Consider the following 20078-nt stretch of genomic DNA (forward strand, 5'->3'; position numbering starts at 1 on the left):
CCAGAAGCAGAAAGAGTCAAATGGTATATACTCACTTATTACCGGACACTAGCCCAAGGGACAGGTCCCATGAAAGTCTGCACCTACCAGGAAACGGGGATAGAGGTGAGGACATCCTATTGAGACTCTAGATGAGGAAAATATAGAGGATAGGCAAGTAGGGGGACCCAGAGGGTCCTAGAAACCTACAAGAAGAACATTATGATGGCTAGATCTGAGCCCAGGGATTCTGCTTGATCTAAGGCACCAACCATGGACAAAACGGGCAGTCATCATCAAACCCCTACCCAGATCTAGCCAAGGGACAGAACATTCTCCACAGCTAAGTGGAGACTGGGGACTGACTTTCACAGGATCTCTGGTGCCCCATATTTGGCCATGTCCCTTTGTGGGGGAGGCCCAATGGCACTCGGAAGAAGGATAGAGGACTACCAAGAAAAGACTTGATACCCTAGCACCATATTCAGGGGGAGGAGGTCCCCCACAGCCACAGTCATAGGGAAGGAGGATTGGGGTGAAAGTGGGAGGGAGGGAGGAATGGGAGGATGCATGGGATGGGATAGAAAATGAGATGTAATAGGAATTATTTTTAATTTTCAATAAAAATGTGTAAAAAAAAAACAAAAAAAAAACAAAAAAAAAAGAGAAATGGGGCTTGGAACTAAACAGAGAATTCTCAACAAAGGAATATCAAATGGCTGAGAAACACATAAAGAAATGCTTAACCTCCTTAGTCATCAGAGAAATGCAAATCAAAACAACTCTGAGATTCCATCTTACACCCATCAGAATGGCTATGATCAAAAATTCAAGCGACACCACATGCTGGCGAGGATGTGGAGAGAGAGGAACACTCCTTCATTGCTGGTGGGAATGCAAACTAGTACAGCAACTTTGGAAATCTATCTGGTGCTATCTCAGAAAAATGGGAATAGGGCTTCCTCAAGACCCAGCTATTCCACTCCTTGGAATATACCCAGAAGATGCTCCAGCATAGAACAAGAAAATTTGCTCAACCATGTCCATAGCAGCCTTATTCATAATAGCCAGAACATGGAGACAGCCCTAGTGTCCCTCAGTAGAAGAATGGATAAAGAAACTGTGGTACATATACACTAAGGAATACTACTCAGCTATTAAAAACAAGGAATTCCCGAAATTTGTGGATAAATGGATTAAACTAGAAATGATCATAATGAGTGAGTTAACCCAGAAGCAGAAAGACTCAAATCGTATAGACTCACTTAAATGTGCATATTAGCCCAAGGGGCATGTTCCACGAAAGCCTTCACTTACAAGGAAACTGGGACAGAGGGGAGGAAATTCTATTGGGACTCTAGATGAGAGAAGCATGGGAGAATATCAAAGTCGAAGGATCCAGAGGATCCTAGAAGCCTACAAGTAGAACATTATGATAGGCAGATTTGGGCCCAGGGGTCCCGCTCAAACTAAGGCACCAGCCAAGGACAATACAGGTGGTAAACTTTAAACCCCTACCCAGATCTAGCCAATGGAGGGGACATTCTCCACAGTAGAGTGGAGAGTGGGATATGACTTTCTCATGTACTCTGGTGCCTCCATTTGACCATGTCCCCTGGAGGGGGAGACCTGGTGGCACTCAGAGGAAGGACAGCAGGTTACCAAGAAGAGACTTGATACCCTATAAGCATATATGGGGGGGGGAGGTAATCCCATTCAGGAACAGTCATAGTCATAGGGGAGGGGAATAAGGGGAAAATGGGAAGGAGGGAAGAATGGGAAGATACAAGGGATGGGATAACCATTGAGATGTAACAAGAATAAATTAATTTTTAAAAAAGGAAAAAAAGAAAGAATAAAAAAATAAACACAGTAAATTTTGCAAAGGACATGCTGCAAAGATAAACTAGAATAAAAACAGGAGTGGAGGGGCTGGAGAGCTGCTTCTGGGTCTAAGAGCAGGAACTGCTCTTCTAGAGGCTCAACGTGCAGTTCTTAGCTCACAGCTTCTATAACTCCAGCTCCAGGGGACCCCACGATGTCTTCTTCCCTCCCAAGGCACTGTGTTCATGTACACAGACTCACACTAGATACAGCATATGCACACAGTTCACTAAAAACCTTAAAACAAGCAAAACTCACAAAACTGGAGAGGACCAAACGAAGCATGGGATGAGGAGGGAGCGCCAGATGCTCTGAGATTTCCTTTCTTTCACTACTTCACATGTAAAAGTTCACAGCTGGGATGGCCTCCTGGTTTTCTACTGACTTATACTAGGTAGAGGGGGTGCTGGTTAACTGTTTATAAATCAGGAGAGCCTCCACAGGAACCATCTCAAGTAAATGTCAGCAGGGCATTGTTGGGAGCCCTAGGTGAAGGTTAAGGGTGAAGGAAACAGCAAAGAATCTGGTGTTTCTCGAGTTGACCTGTCCTAAAAGATTTAAAACCTGACCAGAATTCTGCCCACCGGGTCCTCTTGCTTCCTAGAAGGAAGGCAAGATAGCAGACAGGGTTTTCAATCTCATTTATATAAAATATCAGCACCTCTGAGTCTGACTTTTCCAGTCTGGAGTAGTGGAGTCTTGGGACACAGGAACTGGCCACCTGTCTTTATTTTTTGTTGCCTGCTGAACAAGTGCTCTACCTCAAGCCCTGGTCGTTAAAAGTATTTTTTCCCCTCCCTCACTTTAAATGCCTGTTCTGCTCTGTTGCTTTTTGTCCAGTAATTGATGGCACACTCTGGTGTCCTTAAAGCTGTCATTCAGTCCCCAAAGGCACAGGAAACAAGCTGTAGAAAAGCACCCATAGAGTGCTGCCTGTGTTTGATAACATCTCTGCAGTCCAAGAGCCTCTGCCTGGTCCTGTCCTGGGCAGCTGGCCCAACCAGCAGACGACTCCACCCACCTCCCCGCCCCTCAGATATTCCAGCTTCAAGGCAATGTTTCTGCCTCTTAGTTGCCACTCTGCTTGCAACAGGCCAGAAATCCAAGTCTGGGGTAAGCTCTGCTGTAGCACAGGTGCTGGGGATGCCAGGAGCTAGGGATGCAGGCTCTGGAGAATCAGGCAAGTGGGTGTGGCTCAGGGTAAGAGCCCAGTGGGAATGGCTCTGGTTCCCTTTGCTGCTCAGTGGCCTCAGCAGGCTATGATGTAGCTGGGTGAGTAGCTTGTAGTCCTGGCTGGCTGGTGGCATAGCAGTCCTTCCAGATCCAACAATGTCTTTGGAGGAGACTGAGGGCAAGGGATGGGGCCAACAAGGAGCCTGCTTGGCTGCTGTGCTGGGGTCCAGGGCTACTGGTGACCTACACATGCCTCTCAGTCAGGAGTGATCCAAGAAGCAGGCTGCTGACACACTGTTTTGTACATGTGGACCTGTGAGGACAGAGTGTGGGACAGAGAGAGAGGCCAAGGGTTGGGTGCTCTGTCTTTGTTTTTCTGTCTGGTGTGTCTGAATCACCCACGGGCGAGGCCCAGGCCATGCTGGGAAGTTGTGGCAAATCCTCAGCACCCTAAAGGCCTGAGAATATAGATACTTGTGAGAAACAATACCAGATCTTTGAAAATACTTTCCCATTAAACTTGAGCCAGAAGAATTGCCATTAGATCTGGTGTCTGTCAGACTAGGAGGAAGGGCACAGGCAAAGCTCTGACAGGGTTTCTGTGCCAGATGAAACTGGCATGTAGCTTGTTTTTTCCTTCCTTCTTGTTTTGATGGACCCAGAGCCTTACTGTGCTGAGGAAGTTCCCTGTCATGTGTCCCAGCCCTGGTCTTCCTCCTTTCCTTCCCTTAGATCTGCATTGGGAATCAGAAGTATGGCCAGCTAACACTCACGTGGTGTCAGGAACACTGACTGTGAGGGTATCTGGGTGAGGTGTGGCACTTGTCTTTGGCCTGCTTGGGAGGCAGTTGCTTGTGGTAGGGCTCTTCTGCAGGCTGCCCATTTCCTTCCTCCCGTGGATTAGGACTTGGGTGTAGGAGCTGATGTATTAAGTAACCATGGTAAATGTATGTGATCAGGGACTGTAGTGCTGGGGCCCATGGAGTGACTGCTGTTATTAATATACATGTGTAGTGTCCCAGGGTTTCAAGGCTGCCCTGAGCCATCATATCCACTATCACTAGTGTCATCACACAGAGATGGTGTGAGCTTGTGTTTTCCTTCCTTTTTGTTTTGATGGCCTCAGAGCCTTATTCTGCTGAGCACTCTTTGGTTTGGGTCATTCTTGGCTCCGAATGCCAAATTTATTTGCCTCCTCATCCCTGCATGTCTCACCATACCATCCCCACACATAAATTTCATTTTTAGTCAACATAAAACAGCAGATAGAAATCAAAACTGGTAGAAAACATTGTGGGAGAACTGAGATGTGTTGTTGCACACCTGTAATCCCAGCACTCAGACGCTGAGGCAGGGGAATGAACATTTGAAGCCAGCATGAGCTGTCTGCCCACACACACACACACACACACACACACACACACACACACACACACACACACACACTTTTTCCCTCTTCTTGTTTCCTAAGCAGTGTGGTGTTCCATGTTAGAAAGGTGTTGGGCTGTGTGTTCCCTCAAAATAAAGGAATCAATAACAAAACAAGAATATATTTCATTATGCACGTGGTGGCTCATGCCTTTAATCTCAGCACTTGGGAGGCAGGCAGATCAGTATGAGTTTGGGGCCAGCCTGATATACAAAGTGAGTTGAGGACAGCCAAGGCTACCCAGAGAAACTTTGTCTAAGGCAAACAAAAGCAAAAAACAGGTGTTTTTAAATAGCCCAGGCCATATGATACAGGCAAAGAGTCTGAGCTGTACAGTATTCATACAGCAAGGGTCCAGGAGTCCTGTCACTAATATGGACATTAAACACTAGTTGGTATAAAACATCCATTCAATGAAAGAGAAGAGTAGTATGACTGAGGCAGATGTGAATGCCTCCAAGTGCCAGTGGGTCTCAGCAGAGTCCAGGGAATGAGAACTTGCAGTGATGGTCTAATGTAAACCATGGCCCATGTTAGCGCTCCCCCCATACCTGTGTATGCATGTGTGCACATATGCTTATGTTGTGTAGGCTTGCACGTGGAAGTCACAGCCCAACCTCCGGTGCGAGTCGATGCATGCCTTTCACTTTGCTGAGGTAGGGACTCATACTTTGCCACTTCCTTTGCTAGGCTTCTGACCTGTGGGAATATCTTCCTGATAGTCTTCTGTCTCCACCTCCCATCAATGTCTGCCATCTTGTCTGGCCTACATGGGTGCTGGAGCTTCAAACTCAAGTCCTTACACTTGCATGGCAGACACTCTATCCATTGAGCCATTTCCCTAGCCCGGCAGCTGTGTTTTTAAAGCAGCACCAATACTCAATCTGTCCGCCAAACATTCAGAGTTAGTACTTTACAATCGCCCTGAGAAGAAACCGAGAGGGGAACCATCCTGTGGCCTTGGTCTGAAGAGTTCAGCACAGTATCCTCTTGCTGCTGTAAAGCCAGGATATCTGAGACCAACAGCTTGGGGCAAAGTAAACAATATAAAGAGATTCTCTGTAGTCATGTAAGGATAGTTTTGTGCACCAAGAAGAAAACATGTCAGTTTATTGGAAATTTTTATCAAAAGGCTTGAATCTGGGAACAAATTGAAGTGAAGCAAACAAAATGACTTAAAGGCACAAAAGATCTCAGTTGTGTTTAAACTCCTTCTAGGGATGCTAATGTTGTGCCATGCATTTTCTTCTCATCCCTACATCTGGGTACCCTTCTCCTTTTTGTAGAGTTCCTTCTGTTCCCCATGTACTGGTTTCTAAACAGAGAAAGACCAGGCACTGGCCTGAGGTAGCCCCAACAGTCTGTATCACTTTCTGCATGTGACCTTTACTCTCCAGGCTCTTTGCCTTTGTGTTGACTGAGCCACAACATCACAGTGCAAGTGAAAGTCATATGTGGCCTCCATATCAGCCTGTGTTTATGTGATATTAATTCCTTGTTCCAGGCTCGCCATCATGGATGCTCTGCAGGAAGCAAATGGCACTTTTGCCTTAAACCTTTTGAAACTACTGGGTGAAGATGGCTCCAAAAATGTATTTTTCTCACCCATGAGCATCTCCTCAGCCCTGGCCATGGTCTTGATCGGGGCAAAGGGAAGCACTGCAAGCCAGATGATTCAGGTAACCAGCACCATTTCCTAGCAGCTAAGTATCATTGACTGTCAGTTGAGCTGGTCCTCCACATTCTCAATCTAAAAAAAATAGTGAGGAATAAATGGGAATGCAATGACACGGAGTTATTGTTGGACACATTATACCTGTTAGGAGCCTATCACTGACTCACTGGTGCTCACAGTGTGTATGTGAGGGTTAGTGCCAGTAAAAACACCACAAGGGTGGTACCAGTGTCCCTGTGATCCCTACTTTCTTCTCTGTAGCCATAATGAGTCCCAGCTTTCTCTCAAGTAAGGCACTAGGACTGGTCTTGTGCCAGGACCTAAAAGTTTCTTGCAAAATGGGGTCAGCCTTGGCTGTGAGCCCAGGACAGATTCATTAGGGCTCTTCCAGGTTGGAGTGCTTTAGCTACAGAGGTACATGAGCTGCAGAGACAGGATGTCCTGGCATAAGATGGGGAGGCCACCTTGGACTCAGCTTTGCATTCTGGGTAGTTCTTGGCCATACCTTTCCATTTTTATAAGATCTAATTGTTCTTGTTGTTTTCTCAACCTGCCTCCTCCCTGTGAGCATTAGGGCCTACAGGCTTGCCTTCAATTTTAAACTGTCTTTCTTTCACTTCCAAGCTATTGCAACTTCTGACAAGCAGTTCATTTTTTCCTATGGGAGCAGCTGAAGTCACTCAGGTAGCTGTTCAGCAGGCTTAGATGTCTAAGGAGCTGTGTCTAATGTCTGGCACCTAGTGTTCACTATTGGTGGGGTCTTGCTTCTGTTTCAAGCAGCTTTACGTGGTGGTAGTTCCTCCAGGATTTTCCATGTGGCCTCCTGCAGGATGGCTTGGACTTCCTTCCACCATGATGGCTAGGAAGAAGAGCACCAATGTGGCAGCTGCCAAGGCCTTTTAAAGCCCAGGCCCAGCACATGGCCACTCTCCTTAATCCTGTGCTGAGACAGTGCTGGAAGCAACCCAGATCCAAGAGCAGGGAGGAGACTAGGTGACCTGAAGTCAGAAACCAGCTGCACTTGAATGACAGCAGGTCTCCTTGGTCACCATGCTTGACCAGAGCACAGTTAGTGACCATGAAGAGCTGGGTTTGTAAAGAGCCTTTTCTGCTCAGACAGGGCACAGGGGAGGAACCTAGGGAGGGAACCTTCAAGATACTTTCTTCTTTAAGGAGGTGGCTCTTTGAGTGGCAGCAGGGATCTGAAAGTTTCTGAGGATGAGTTTAGTGTTGACTCATGTCCTACAGCTCAGCTGCCTAAGTTGTGTTTTTATCTGTTTTGATTTCAGGCACTTTCTTTGGATAAATGCAGTGGCAATGGAGGTGGGGATGTCCACCAGGACTTCCAGTCACTTCTCAAGGAAGTGAACAAGACTGGCACGCAGTACTTGCTCAGAACAGCCAACAGGCTCTTCGGGGAAAAGACTTGTGATGTCCTAGCTGTAAGTGTCATGTGTTCCTTAGGGACAGCAGGCTGAGGAGTAGCTCTATTCCCTTGTCCCCCGCCCCCACTGCAAGTTTTCATTTGCTTACATGGGTTGAATCCATATGTGAGTTTATTCCTTTCCTTCCCATTTTTAAAAAATTTGTTTTTTTATTACTTACACAGTGTTCTGCCTAAATGTGTACCTGCAGGCCAGAAGAGGTCAGCGCATGTCATTGTAGTTGGTTGTCAGCCACCCTGTGGTTGCTCAGATTGAATTCAGGACTTTTGGAAGAATAGACAGTGCTCTTAACCTCAGAGCCATCTGAGGTTTCTTGTGCAGCTTTGGCTTCCTGAAACTCACTCTGTAGACCAGGCTGGCCTCAAACTCAGAGATCACCTGCCTCTGCCTCCCAAGTGATGGGATTAAAGGTGTGTGCCACCACAGCCCAGCTAGGAGTCTAGTCTTATTGTACAGAATGTCTAAGCAAGAGCCATCCTTTAACTCTACCCCTTCCACATATAAGAGCTCTTTATATAGGGTGATGTCTGTTCCTGTATATATAGAAATTTAGTCAGTGACAACTTTTCCTGTGTGATACTATTACATATATTGTTTTTAATGTGTTTCTTTTAATTTTTTGAGCATCACAAGGTTGCCTCATTATTATTGATCCTATTGTTGGTGTGAGAGATGGCACCCAGGGACTCATACATTTAAGCGCCAATTTTACCATTGACCCACACTGTAGATACTGTTCAGTGTTATTAGCCATCATGAAAATCCTGAGTACAGATATATGGTGACCGAGTGACCACTTGTATGTGGGGCATTTAGCTTGTACCCAGTGTGGGCCATTACCAACAGAGTTATGGGATGTGGGTTCATGCCCACATGCATCCATTGCTGTCACATACATTTGTAGAATGAAGGTGGAGCCTTAAGAATGTAGTACGCTATTGCTGCATCACTCTCCCAAGTAGCCAGAGATATCAGTAGAGTCTTAATTCCTGTCCCTGTTGTGGGATCTGAGCAATCTGAACTTTTTAAATGTTGACCTTGAGACTGGAAGACATTTTTTTGAGAATGATCAAGGTGAACATTTCTAAAACAAACAAACAAACAAACCTGAAACCTTAAAACTCCTGAATCTAAATTCCACCTGATCCTGAGCGTTTTGGTTAAAGACACTTAGTATGTATATATTAGTTGTTCATTCATATATTCTGTGCTCATTTTTTGTGGTGGGTTTTATTCCTCTGTATTAATTTATAGCAGACTTCCTTGTAGCTATGTTTGAGATCAGTCTGATTTTTTTTAACCGTAATTTTCAAACCTATTTCAGATATACAATGCTTTAAAATGATAAAGTGAGCGTAGCAGAGTGTCAGATCATGTGCAGTAAGTTCTATGTGCCAGTACCTTTATTTATTTTTGCACAGTATATTACTTGCTTTGCAACTCCACCTACAGTCTATGTTATTATCAGTTTTAGGCTTTTTAATATGAAAAAAAAAACCCAAAACTTCCACCAAAGATAATTGGCTTACACAATTTCTTATTTTATTGTGTTATTTTTCATTAATTTATCATTTAAAGATTTCAAATATTAACCCTGGTGAGGTGCAGGACTTTAATTCCAGGAGCAGGCAGGTCTCTGAGTTCAAGGCCAGACTGGTCTACAGAGTGGCTTCGGGACAGCCAGGGGTACACAAAGAAGCCCTGTCTCACCCTTTCCCCCAAAGATTTCAAATACTAATCACAAAATGCAATTAAATTCTTCCTTAAGAGTGACTGGTTGTTGCTTAAAAATTAGCAGCTTAAACTCAATACCCAGTGTGTTTTTAAAGTGTAAACCACTCAGAGGTATGGCAAGGTATCAGTTTGTGAGCAGCCAGTTTGATCCAGGCATGCAGGAGTCAGGGATGATATGTAAACCATGCACCATGCCAAGAATCTATGGAAGAGCTGATAAACGACTCAACAGTTAGAAGCCTTGGGCTCTCCTCCTTCTTTCCAGCTTGGGTTCCTTTTCTATCACCCACAGGACAGCTCACAACCATCTGTAACTACACTTTTGAGGAATCTGAACACCTTTTCTGGCTTAGGGGAACACAGGCACACATGTTGAACACTGGTATACATGTAAGCATAATGCCCAGTCACAAATATATATATATATATAATAGTAACTTAAACAATAAAATTAAATAGCCTGTCAGATCTCACAGTGACCCTCTGAGGTATAGCCATAGCTGTCTCCTCATTTACAAGGGTCGAGGAGGTAGAGAGAGCAGCCTGGCTAAGGCCACCCAGCTGATGCTCAGACTATGGTGTTGAAACCCTGAAACATAATTCTGTTTCCCTCAGTGTTTGTTTGCTAAATAAAATACCTGGTATGAAAGCAAACCAAAACTTAAGAAAAAAGGTACATTTGCCACACACACATAAATACACACACTAAAAATGAAAACAGTTCTCTCAAAGAAGAATTAAATCTGTAGCCATGAGATGAGCTGTTTCCTAGAAACACTGAGGAACTTCCGTACATACTGTCAGCTTAATGGACGTTTTAGACTATTTATGTTGTATTGAGTTTTTCTGTTGTTGCCTGGCAGTAAGTGGGTGGGCATCAATGTCACTGTCGTTTCATAGAATTCATCAGCAAATGGCTTGAACTTTAGTGTGTCTTATGCTACTAGTGATCAGTCCCCTTTAAGGCCCTGTGCATGCCTGGCCAGTCCTTCACTATGTGCTGAGTCACCCACAACCACACCCCGGCATGGACTGTGTTTTTGTGACTTGCTCATCCCCTGCAACTGAGCTGCCTGACTGTGGACAAATAGCTATTCAAATTCCATGTCATGAGGTAAAATAAATTAAAATGAAGTATTCAGCCCCATAGCTTCATGGCTACTTCCCTGGTGCTCTGTGGTGTAGGTGACATATTTTGAGTGGTGCTAATTTATATTCTGTTAGTATGAACACTGTGGCTGAAGGTCCAGGCTGTGCACAGTGCAGAGGAGTCATAGCACGTGTGGGGTTAACCCTCACTCTGCCAGTGTTAGAGTGACAGCAGGGTGACACTGCATCTGACGGTGCTCCCAGTGTGGAGGTCTGTTAGAGTGACAGCAGGGTGACACTGCATCTGACGGTGCTCCCAGTTACCTCATGAGCCTCAGCTACAGCCTCGAGGATCCAGCTAGTTACATAAACTCATTCACAAACAAAGCTAAAGAAAGCTGGAAACAGAATGGCTGCATTTTACACTCTTCCCATGGATTTGTTCGCAGAGCACATCTGTATGCCATTACACTTTGAATCTCTGCTCCTGTGCGCTGAGGAAGGCGGCGCTTGGTGCTAATCACTTTCCTGGCTGTGTAATCATGTTGCTCTGTCCTAGTCCTTTAAAGATTCCTGCCGCAAGTTCTATGAAGCAGAGATGGAAGAGCTGGACTTTCAGGGCTCCACAGAGCAGTCCCGACAGCACATCAACACCTGGGTGGCCAAAAAGACTGAAGGTGAATGCAGGCTGCCTCGAGTTTGTTTGTTTTTAGTGCTGAGATTTGACTCCAGGGCCCTGAGCATGTTGAGCAGGCTCTCCTGTGCACTGAGCCACAGCCCAGTCCCTGTTAAGCACTTAGCCTATGGTTTTTAAAAAACTGGTGTATTTATTTGTTGTTTGTTTATTGTGTGTTTTTGTATGTCTGTGCACACCTGCACTCAGGACAACTGACAGGGGTTGGTTTCTCTTTCTACCACAGGAGTCTGGGATACTACTCAGTTCTTCAGGTTTGGTAGTGGGCACCTGTACCTGCCAGGCCAACTCTGATGCCAGTCTTTTTAATTTCATTTTTGATTTTTCAGATAGGGTCTCACTGTAACCCTGGCTCTCCTGGAACTCACTATGTAGACCAAACTGTCCTCAAACTCAGAGGTCCAGCTGCCTCTGCATCTCAAGTGCTAGGATTAGAGGCCTGTGCCCCATGCCATGCTCTTTAGTCTATTTTTAAAAACTTTTTTTTGAGACTGTGTCACTTTTTGTTTATTTAATTTCATGTGCATTCCTGTTTTGCTTGCATGTCTGTATGAGGATGTTGGAGCCATCTGGAGCTGGAGTTACAGACAGTTGTGAACTGACATGCAGGTGTTGGAAATTGAACTTGAGTCCTCTGGAAGAGCAGCCACTGCTCTTAACCACTGAGCCATCTCTCCGGCTCCTTTGTAATTTATTGTTAGGAATCATATTGTTAATGCCTTCACTAGAACTCAAGTGTAAACAATAATGACCTTTTGTTCTTTAAATCAGGACTTGTTGACTTGCCTGGGGAGTGAACCCAACGATGTGAGTGTGACAAAGTAAAGCACTCTAATGTTGATCTGCAGCTGCAGAAACCAGAACTCTTTCTTTTCTTTCTTGAGGCAGCATTTCTCTATATAGCCATGGCTGTCCTGGAACTCACTCTGTAGACTAGGCTGGCCTTGAACTCAGGGATCTAAAAGCTTGCACCACCACATCCAGCCCCTACATCAGAACTCTTAAACTCTTCCCATGACAACTTCTTTTTGCCTAAGAAAATGTCATATGACTTTGTACACTGTGTAAAACAGGTATACATTGAGAAAATAAATTTTTAGAAATGTGTTTTAATCTAAATTGTTGGTATATGTATAATTTTGTCATAATTAAATATGGAGACAGCTGTAATCCCACGCACCTGTAATCCAGTGACTCCGGGAGTCAGAGGCAGGAAGATGGTTGTGATTTCAAGGCTGTCCTGGTCTACAAAGTGAGTCCAGGACAGCCAAGGCTACACAGAGAAACCCTGTCTCGGAAAAAAAGAAAACGCAACCCCCACTACCACCACAATCAGCAAGAACAACAACAAAAAACCCAAAGCAAAGCAAAACAATAAAGACAGGAAGAAACTGGCATATTACTGAGGGGGAAGGGTATCTAACACAATCCAACCTAAAAAGAGAATAAATTTAAAGCTCTAAACACTATTTTATATGTATGTATTTATGACTGCATAAACTTATATGCACTCTGTGCCTTCAGGTGCTTACAGAGGCCAGAGAGTGCCTTATCCTCTGGTACTGAAGCCACAGGCAGTTGTGAGCCACCTGTTGTGGGAGCTATATGAAATTTTAATCTCTTAATTATCTCTTCATCTCCTCAGAGATGTAATAATTTGAGGTTTATGTGTTGAGAATTAACATACAAGAATGTCAAATGTCTATTTTTTCACAGTAAAGCCATACTTTCTCTAAGAGCAGAGTAGTTTGCATGTAGCTCACAATCGCTGCCTTCCTCACATGACAGTGAATAGGAGCTGACATGTTTCACACAGTCTGCATTTTATGGTCTAGCATGATGGCATGCACAGTCCACAGTGCTCATGTATGTGAGGGACAAGGCCACAGTGAGGCGCTGTGAAGCATGATGGGAGCTGCTGCCTGAAGCACCTTGGCTTCATCATGCCTTTGAGGTTGAATGTAGTTTTGCCTATTGCGGGTTCAGGAAGCCTTGACTGTTGGCACTTTCAAAATATTACCAGCTTTTGGTACTTTTTAATTTAATTTAATTTATTTTTTTACTTTTTAAAGACAGTGGCTCACTTTGTATCCCTGGCTGGCCTATAATCTGTTATGTAGACTGGGTTGGCTTCAAACTCACAGAGATGGGCCTCTGTCTGGCTCTGGGATTAAATGCTCTGTCACCACATCTGGCTTTCCGCAGCTTTTAACAGCATGTCTGTGATGCCTCCCAATATTTGATACACCTATCTGAGAACTGACCAGCCTCCTGTCTCTCCTTTCCTCAGTCCCTCCTTCCTCCCTCCTACTCTCCCTCCTTCCCTTTATTTTTCTCTTTATTTAAAAAAATTTTTTTTAACAGAGTGCAGAGTGCTTTCACTCTAGTCTGCAGCTCTTCCTTCACTGGGTGCAATTTTCTCATATCTACATTCTGTAGTTATGTAGCATGGCTGCAGGTGCTGGGCCCAGCCCCCACTGCTTGTGGCTGTACACTGCTTCATACGTGTAAGGTCCATTCTATGACTGCTTTTCTACTTTCAGTTTATTTTAAGCTTATACATAGATATTTATATTGACAAGGTTCTGTGTGATTTTTCAATGTGCATTCTCTAATGTTCATACACACACACACACACACACACACATACACACACACACATATCACTTCAAATATTTTTAAATTTAAATTCATAACGAGTCTATTTTAAAACAGCCTAAAGTTCCCTTCTTAAAGTTGTACATACCAATGGTCTCATGACCGCTCACGTATTACATATAAATTACAACTGCATATTTAACATCGAATCATACATTTTATGTGTTTATTTCGATAACTAAAATTTTCTTACAAGACCCTTTTCAGCTTAGTTTACTTCTCTCTAAAGCTTTTGAAGGCCTAGGCTCTGTCCTAGAGAGAAGTCTCAGCAGATAAGGATGAACACAAACTGCTCTGTAGAGGTCCTGAGTTGGTTCTCAACACCTGAGCCACTTCCTATAATCTCTACTCTAGGCCATGTAACACCTGGGGCCACTGAGGACATCAACACATAGGGACTTACATGCACGCACACAGAATAAACACAAGCAGAAATAAATCCTAAACAGCAACAGTCATCTTCTGTTGTTGATTTCAGGGTTGTAGCTTTAAGGACAAATGCCCCATTATATTAAGAGAAGTGAAGTCTCTCATTCATGCTGTTGACCAGAGCAGGGGGTGGTGCCAGTTACCTAGGAGCTCTTGGCACATATCAGCCAACTCTGTTAGCTAATTGGGTCTTGTATTTGTTACTGTTCTATTGCTGGGAAGACACACCATGACCCAAGCAACTCTTATAAAAGCATCACATTGGGGGCTTGATTACAGTTTTAGTATGGTTAGTTCATGATCATCATGGCCAAAGCAGAAAGGCATGGAGCTAGAGCAGTAGCTGAGAGCTTTGCATCCCGATCCACAGGTGGGTAGGCAAGAAAGAGAGAGTGGGGAATAGAGACACTGACTAGGCTTGCTTTGGGTATTGAAATCTGACTGAGTTCAACCTAGGATTAAACATAGAAATACATATGCCCATATGGAACAATCTCATCCAAGCCACCGCAAGTCTTTAATTAGTTGTTTTTTCTTTTCAATTGCTCCTTTCAGATAAAATCAAAGAGCTGCTGTCCCCAGGTACGGTGGATTCAAACACTCAACTGGTCCTTGTGAATGCCATCTACTTCAAGGGAAACTGGAAGGAGCAGTTTAACAAAAACTATACCCAGGAGAAGCCTTTCAAAGTCAGCAAGGTAAACACAGTGCAGTAACAAGGAGACTCCTGGGCAAGGTCCTCTGTTCACAGAGAGGCTCCTCCTGAGCCTGCGCCTCTCCTGCCCTTGGGCAGCTCAGCAGCCAGGACTCTCTCAGCCTTGGGAATGTTCTCTTCCCTTCCTCCTTTGCATGTCACCCATGGTGGCTGCAGGCTCCATGGCTTCAGGCCTGGCCCTGCTTCTTTCATGGCTTATTCTGCCAATGGCAGCTGCTAAGGCCAAACGTGATGGCAGAGCTCTGCAGTGGACTTGAAATGGTCTTTCATAGATCTTTGGAGGTAAAGTCTCAACTCCATATGTGGTGTAGAAGGTACCTTGTGGCCCTGAATGCAGCCCATTCCTCATGATTCCCTTCAGTAGTGTACACTCCTTTCTTTTCAGTTGTCTTCCTAGAGGTGCTGTCTTGTGTCTTCCCTGTCCTTCAAGAGGACCACACCCCCAGCTGGTTGCCACAAAACAGTTCTGTGGGAAAATCTTTCTCACCTGTTTGGAAAAACAGCTGAGAGCAGGCGGCTGTGTAAAGCAAGCCTATCTCATGGCCTGTAATCAGTTAGCAGTGAGCCAGTGTGTGAAATTCCGAGTTGGCTTGATGGGATAAGCATAGAATTTTGCTTCTAGACCAGCAGACGAAGGATGTGTATGGGATAGACTCCATGTTCAAACTCTTCAAGGTTGGAGCATTTCTTGCTGATGACCCAGGGTTTTTGTTTTTCTTTTTGTTCTTTTATTCTCTCTGTCTCTCTCTGACTCTCTTTGTCCCTCTTTATCTGTCTCTGTCTCTGTCTCTCTCTGTCTCTCTCTGTCTCTCTCTCTCTCTCTCTCTCTCTCTCTCTCTCTCTCTCTCTCACACACACACACACAAACAGAGTTGCACAACACTCTGTCTCTCTCTCTTCCTCCTCCTCCTTTCTCCTTTTCCCTTTCTTCTCCTTCTCCTTCTCCTTCTCCTTCTCCTTCTCCTTCTCCTTCTCCTTCTCCTTCTCCTTCTTCTTCTTCTTCTTCTTCTTCTTCTTCTTCTTCTTCTTCTTCCTCCTTTTCCTCCTCCTCCTCATCTTATTCCTCCTCCTCCTCTTCCTCTTCCATCTTCTCCTCCTCCTCTTTCTTCTTTTCTTTGGTTTTTCAACACAGAGTTTCTTCGGATAGCCTTGACTGTGATGAACTAGCTTTGTAAACCAGGCTAACATCAAACTCACAGCAATGCACCTGCCTCTTTCTTGGGAATTGCTGGAATTAATGTCGTGTGCTACTATGCCTCTCATTTCTGTTTCTTTATCTCTTTCTCACTTAGTCCATATACTCCTAGGCTGCCAGAACAAATTTATGGTATCAACACTCTGGATCATTAACCAGACATTGGATCTCCCAGGCAAACTTGAATTTGAACCTCCAGGTTCTCAGAATATGCATTTTATTTCAAGTTTTTTTTCTTAAATAAACTGTTCTGGATTTTACTTATTAGATTATTTCTATCTTTGAAGTCACTTGTTGGCAAAATGTATGTTAGGACTTCCTTCACTGCAAGGAACCGAATCCCTAAATGACTATAGTTGAACTCATACAAATTCATCACCCACTAGGAAGACAAGAATAGGTGGAAACTGGGGCGGCCTGCATGAGGTGATGTTCTTGGGACCTGGCTCTCCTTTCCTGCTCTGCTATCCTGAGCATGGGGCCTTTTTCCTCATGCTCACACCGGGGCTGTAGCTTCTGCATTCTGCAAGAAGACATATGACTGAGAGCAAGAAGCCTCCTCCTGAGACCTTTCTCATCTATTACATAAGTAGAAGTACTTACTGTGGCTAATGCCAAGTGCAGTGCCAAGAGCCATTGTCATCTCTGCAGTAGACACACATTTCTCTGTGGCTCTAGCAGATGCTGACTGTAATCCATATATGTGACCATATCTCCAGATGCACAGGATTTTCTGTTGGTTTGGCTTCGTATTTAAATTGTGAGCAGTATTCCTGCTCATTAGTTTGCTTCTAGTTTAATCTTCAGATGTCACTTGAGAGTCTACTGAGCACCAGGCATTAACTGGCTGAGTGTTTGTACTTTTATGAAGCTCTGTTTTCCAGGAAGAGAGAAATTTTAGACAAACATAGTTAAGAACACAGTGGTTGTTGGGAGGGAAACATACAGAGGAGGTGGCAAGATGCTGTGCTTGGGTGTGGTTGCAGTGCAGGCCACTGAGGAAACCTTCAATGTAAGATGGCATGTGAGCAGGCACCAGGACATAAGAGGCATGTTTCAGGTTCTGAGGACCAGTTTGTTGGGCAGTAAGGGACTTAATCCCGTAATCCCACAACACTACAAAAGCCTATGACTCTAGTGGATCAAAGAAGAGAGGATGAAACAGATAGAGCAGGGAGCAGGGTGGGCTCCTTTTTGTATTCTTGGGTGTTGGAAGGACATTAATTACCTTCTGTTCCTGCTAGAGTGGAACCACACAAAGGTGTCCAGCCACAGCACTGCAGTCTCACTGGCTGTGTGCTGAGACATCTGGCTGCTGTGCTGAGGTCACTGACAGGGAGAGCATCCCAGTATCCCAGGCTGTGCTGATGGCAGTGGAGGTTAAAAGTAAAGTCAGATTTTGGTTATATTTCAAAGGGACAGACAATACAACATGGTACTGGGACGAATGCAGGGCCTGTGAGAAAGACAGTTGTCAAGGGCATGAAATGGTTTTGGCAACTGGAAGGAAGTCACCACTGTCAAACAAGACAAGTAAGAGTTATAGGTAGAGCAGCTGTACCAAGGTATGTCAAAGTACAGGTGTCAGATAGACTACAATATACATTTTTCCAGAGTTCAGGGAGAAGGTCAGGCTACAACAGTGAGTGTGGGAGTTATGTTCAAAGTCATGAAAGTAAATGAGATCTCAATAGAAAAGAATTTATGGCCCATGATATCACAGGTGTTCGTAGATTGGTTCGGTCATCTTTCTGTCTCTAAACAGTGGAGATAACCAACTTAATAAGAAAAAGGGTTCATTGGACTCAGTGTTAGGGGTTTAAGTCTATGATGAGATGGACCCATTGGTTTGAGGTTTCTGGAATGAATGTTGGGAACAGGTATTAGAGCAAAATGGTTCACTCCAAGGCCAGGGAGTGAAAGAGAGGAAAACATCCAGGATCCCACAGTTCCTTTCAAGGGCATACCTCAATGACATAAACACTTTCCTCTTGGTCCCGCCTTTTAGAGAGTCTACCATTATGCCAGGCTTGGTGGCATATATCTTTAATCCTAACACTCAGAGGCAGAGAAAGGTTGCTCCCTGAGTTCAAGACCAGCCTGCTCTGTGTTGCAAGTTCTAGCTCAATTAGGGCTACATAGTGAGATGCTGTCTCCAACAAACAAGATTCTACTTCTCCCCAACCTTGCTCAGTGAGGCCTAAGCCTTGAAAAATGGATCTTGGGGACATGTAAGGTCTAATCAAGTGTTTGAGAGACTGAGTAAGTATTATAAAAGTTATTTCAAGAAAATGCTCCCGAGGCTTGAGAGATGGCTCAGCAGTTAAAAACACATGTTGTTCTTGAAGAGAACCAGAGTTAAAATCCAGCACCTACTGGTGTCTCATAACCATCTATAACTGCAGTTCTAGGGAATTTGCATCCTTCTTCTGAAATATGCATGCACTAAACACACATAGTCTTGTGGTACCTCTCCATACATGGAGGCCAAATACTCATAAAACACTATTAAAATGCAGGTAGGTATTCAGCTGGGTTTGGTGGTGCATACCTATAATCCCAGAACTCTGAGAGGTAGATGCAGGTGATCTCATTAAGTTCAAGCCAGGAAAGTGAGTCCAAGATAGCCAAGGTTATTAGGAGAAACCCTATCTCAAAAAGCAACCTCGTCCCCCCAAAAAGTATTTCTAGGTGCAGTAGCTGTCTCCCTTGGTTGAATTTGCCTAACGTGTCACTTATCTTTCCTTTCCAATTGATATTCATCCATTCTGTACAGAATGAGGAGAGACCTGTGCAAATGATGTTTAAGAAGTCTACCTTCAAGATGACCTATATTGCAGAGATAGCCACCAAGATCCTGATGCTTCCCTATGTCGGCAATGAGCTGCACATGATCATCATGCTTCCAGATGAGCACATTGAACTGAGCACGGTGAGGCGCGCGGGCCCTTGATGAGGATGTGAGGGAGAAAGAGTAGCATTTGGGTTTCTGCTGGGGCAGTTCTCCTAGGCTCCCATGATCATGTTTTTATCTTCTATTCATTTGTGGGCCTGGAGGGATGCTTGGCAAGCTCTCAGCATTGAGCTGCTCCCTAGCCCCTCCCAGCCACCATATCACCCCACAGCCACACTCCCTGCGCAGTGTAGAGCCTCCCCATCATCTGAGGAGCCCTGTGTGACAGCACTGTCCTAAAGTCTTGAACTCTCCCCTAGGTGGAAAAGGAAATAACTTACGAGAAATTCATAGAGTGGACGAGGCTGGACAAGATGGATGAAAAAAAGGTGGATGTTTTCCTCCCACAGTTTAAGCTGGAGGAGAACTATGTCATGACGAATGTGCTGTGCAAGCTGGGCATGATGGATGCCTTTAAGCCTGATAGGGCAGACTTTTCTGGTATGTGTTCCAAGAAAGGCATGTCTTTGTCCAAGGTCATACATAAAGCCTTTGTGGAGGTCAATGAGGAGGGCACAGAGGCTGCGGCTGCTACAGCTGTCCTCATGAAGCGGAGGTGCTTGAAGATCAACCCCAGATTCTGTGCAGACCACCCATTTCTTTTCTTCATTCAGCATGTTGAAACCAATGGGATTCTGTTCTGTGGCAGGTTCTCTTCTCCCTGAGGGCGGGATGCTCCTGTCAGTCTTTTACTCACTCTATGGTTTACCTGTGACTCAAGTGACCTTACCAGTGAGTGCAATGACAGTTATGAAATAAAGGGCTTTATAGCACCCACCTTCCAAACAGTGTGTCTCTCTGTCTCATGGGAGCACTTTTCCTAAGCTCTAGATTTGCACTTCTGTGGGTTTGTGGTGAAGCTGGCTGCAGAGCTCATCCCTGCTGCAGGACCCTGTGTCTGCCAGCACAGGCAGGTACGTGTGCTTCTGTCTGCTTCCTTAGTAGCATCAGGATCTCATCTCACTTTAAGTGAAAAAAAAAAGCTAGTGAACTGAAGTTCTGATGAGTGGGCAGCAGGAACATGCC

General features: G+C 44.6%; 1 protein-coding gene across 2 annotated transcripts; it reads left to right on the forward strand.

Moving 5' to 3' along the window:
• Positions 1-2894: 2894 nt before the first annotated feature.
• Positions 2895-19829, forward strand: LOC311605702 (serpin B6-like). Of its 2 annotated transcripts, none has more exons than XM_084796432.1 (7): positions 2895-2976; positions 5970-6144; positions 7430-7582; positions 10968-11085; positions 14745-14887; positions 18876-19031; positions 19313-19829. In XM_084796432.1, the coding sequence occupies exons 2-7, from the start codon at positions 5980-5982 to the stop codon at positions 19715-19717; spliced, it is 1140 nt and encodes a 379-aa protein (XP_084652558.1). In that variant the 5' UTR covers positions 2895-2976; positions 5970-5979; the 3' UTR covers positions 19718-19829. The 2 variants fall into 2 exon arrangements, with proteins under 2 accessions (XP_084652558.1, XP_084652559.1); XM_084796433.1 differs by having other exon boundaries at positions 2942-3043.
• Positions 19830-20078: the final 249 nt, after the last annotated feature.

Source organism: Acomys minous (genome assembly GCF_964271855.1).
Source record: "Acomys minous genome assembly, chromosome: 9".
NCBI lineage: Eukaryota > Metazoa > Chordata > Mammalia > Rodentia > Muridae > Acomys > Acomys minous.

Coding starts and splice junctions, on each gene's coding strand:
- LOC311605702 (XM_084796432.1), top strand. CDS start 5,980: ATGGATGCTCTGCAGGAAGCAAATGGCACTTTTGCCTTAAACCTTTTG. Junction 7,583..10,967: donor AGACTTGTGATGTCCTAGCT/GTAAGTGTCATG, acceptor GCTCTGTCCTAG/TCCTTTAAAGATTCCTGCCG. Junction 19,032..19,312: donor AGCACATTGAACTGAGCACG/GTGAGGCGCGCG, acceptor ACTCTCCCCTAG/GTGGAAAAGGAAATAACTTA.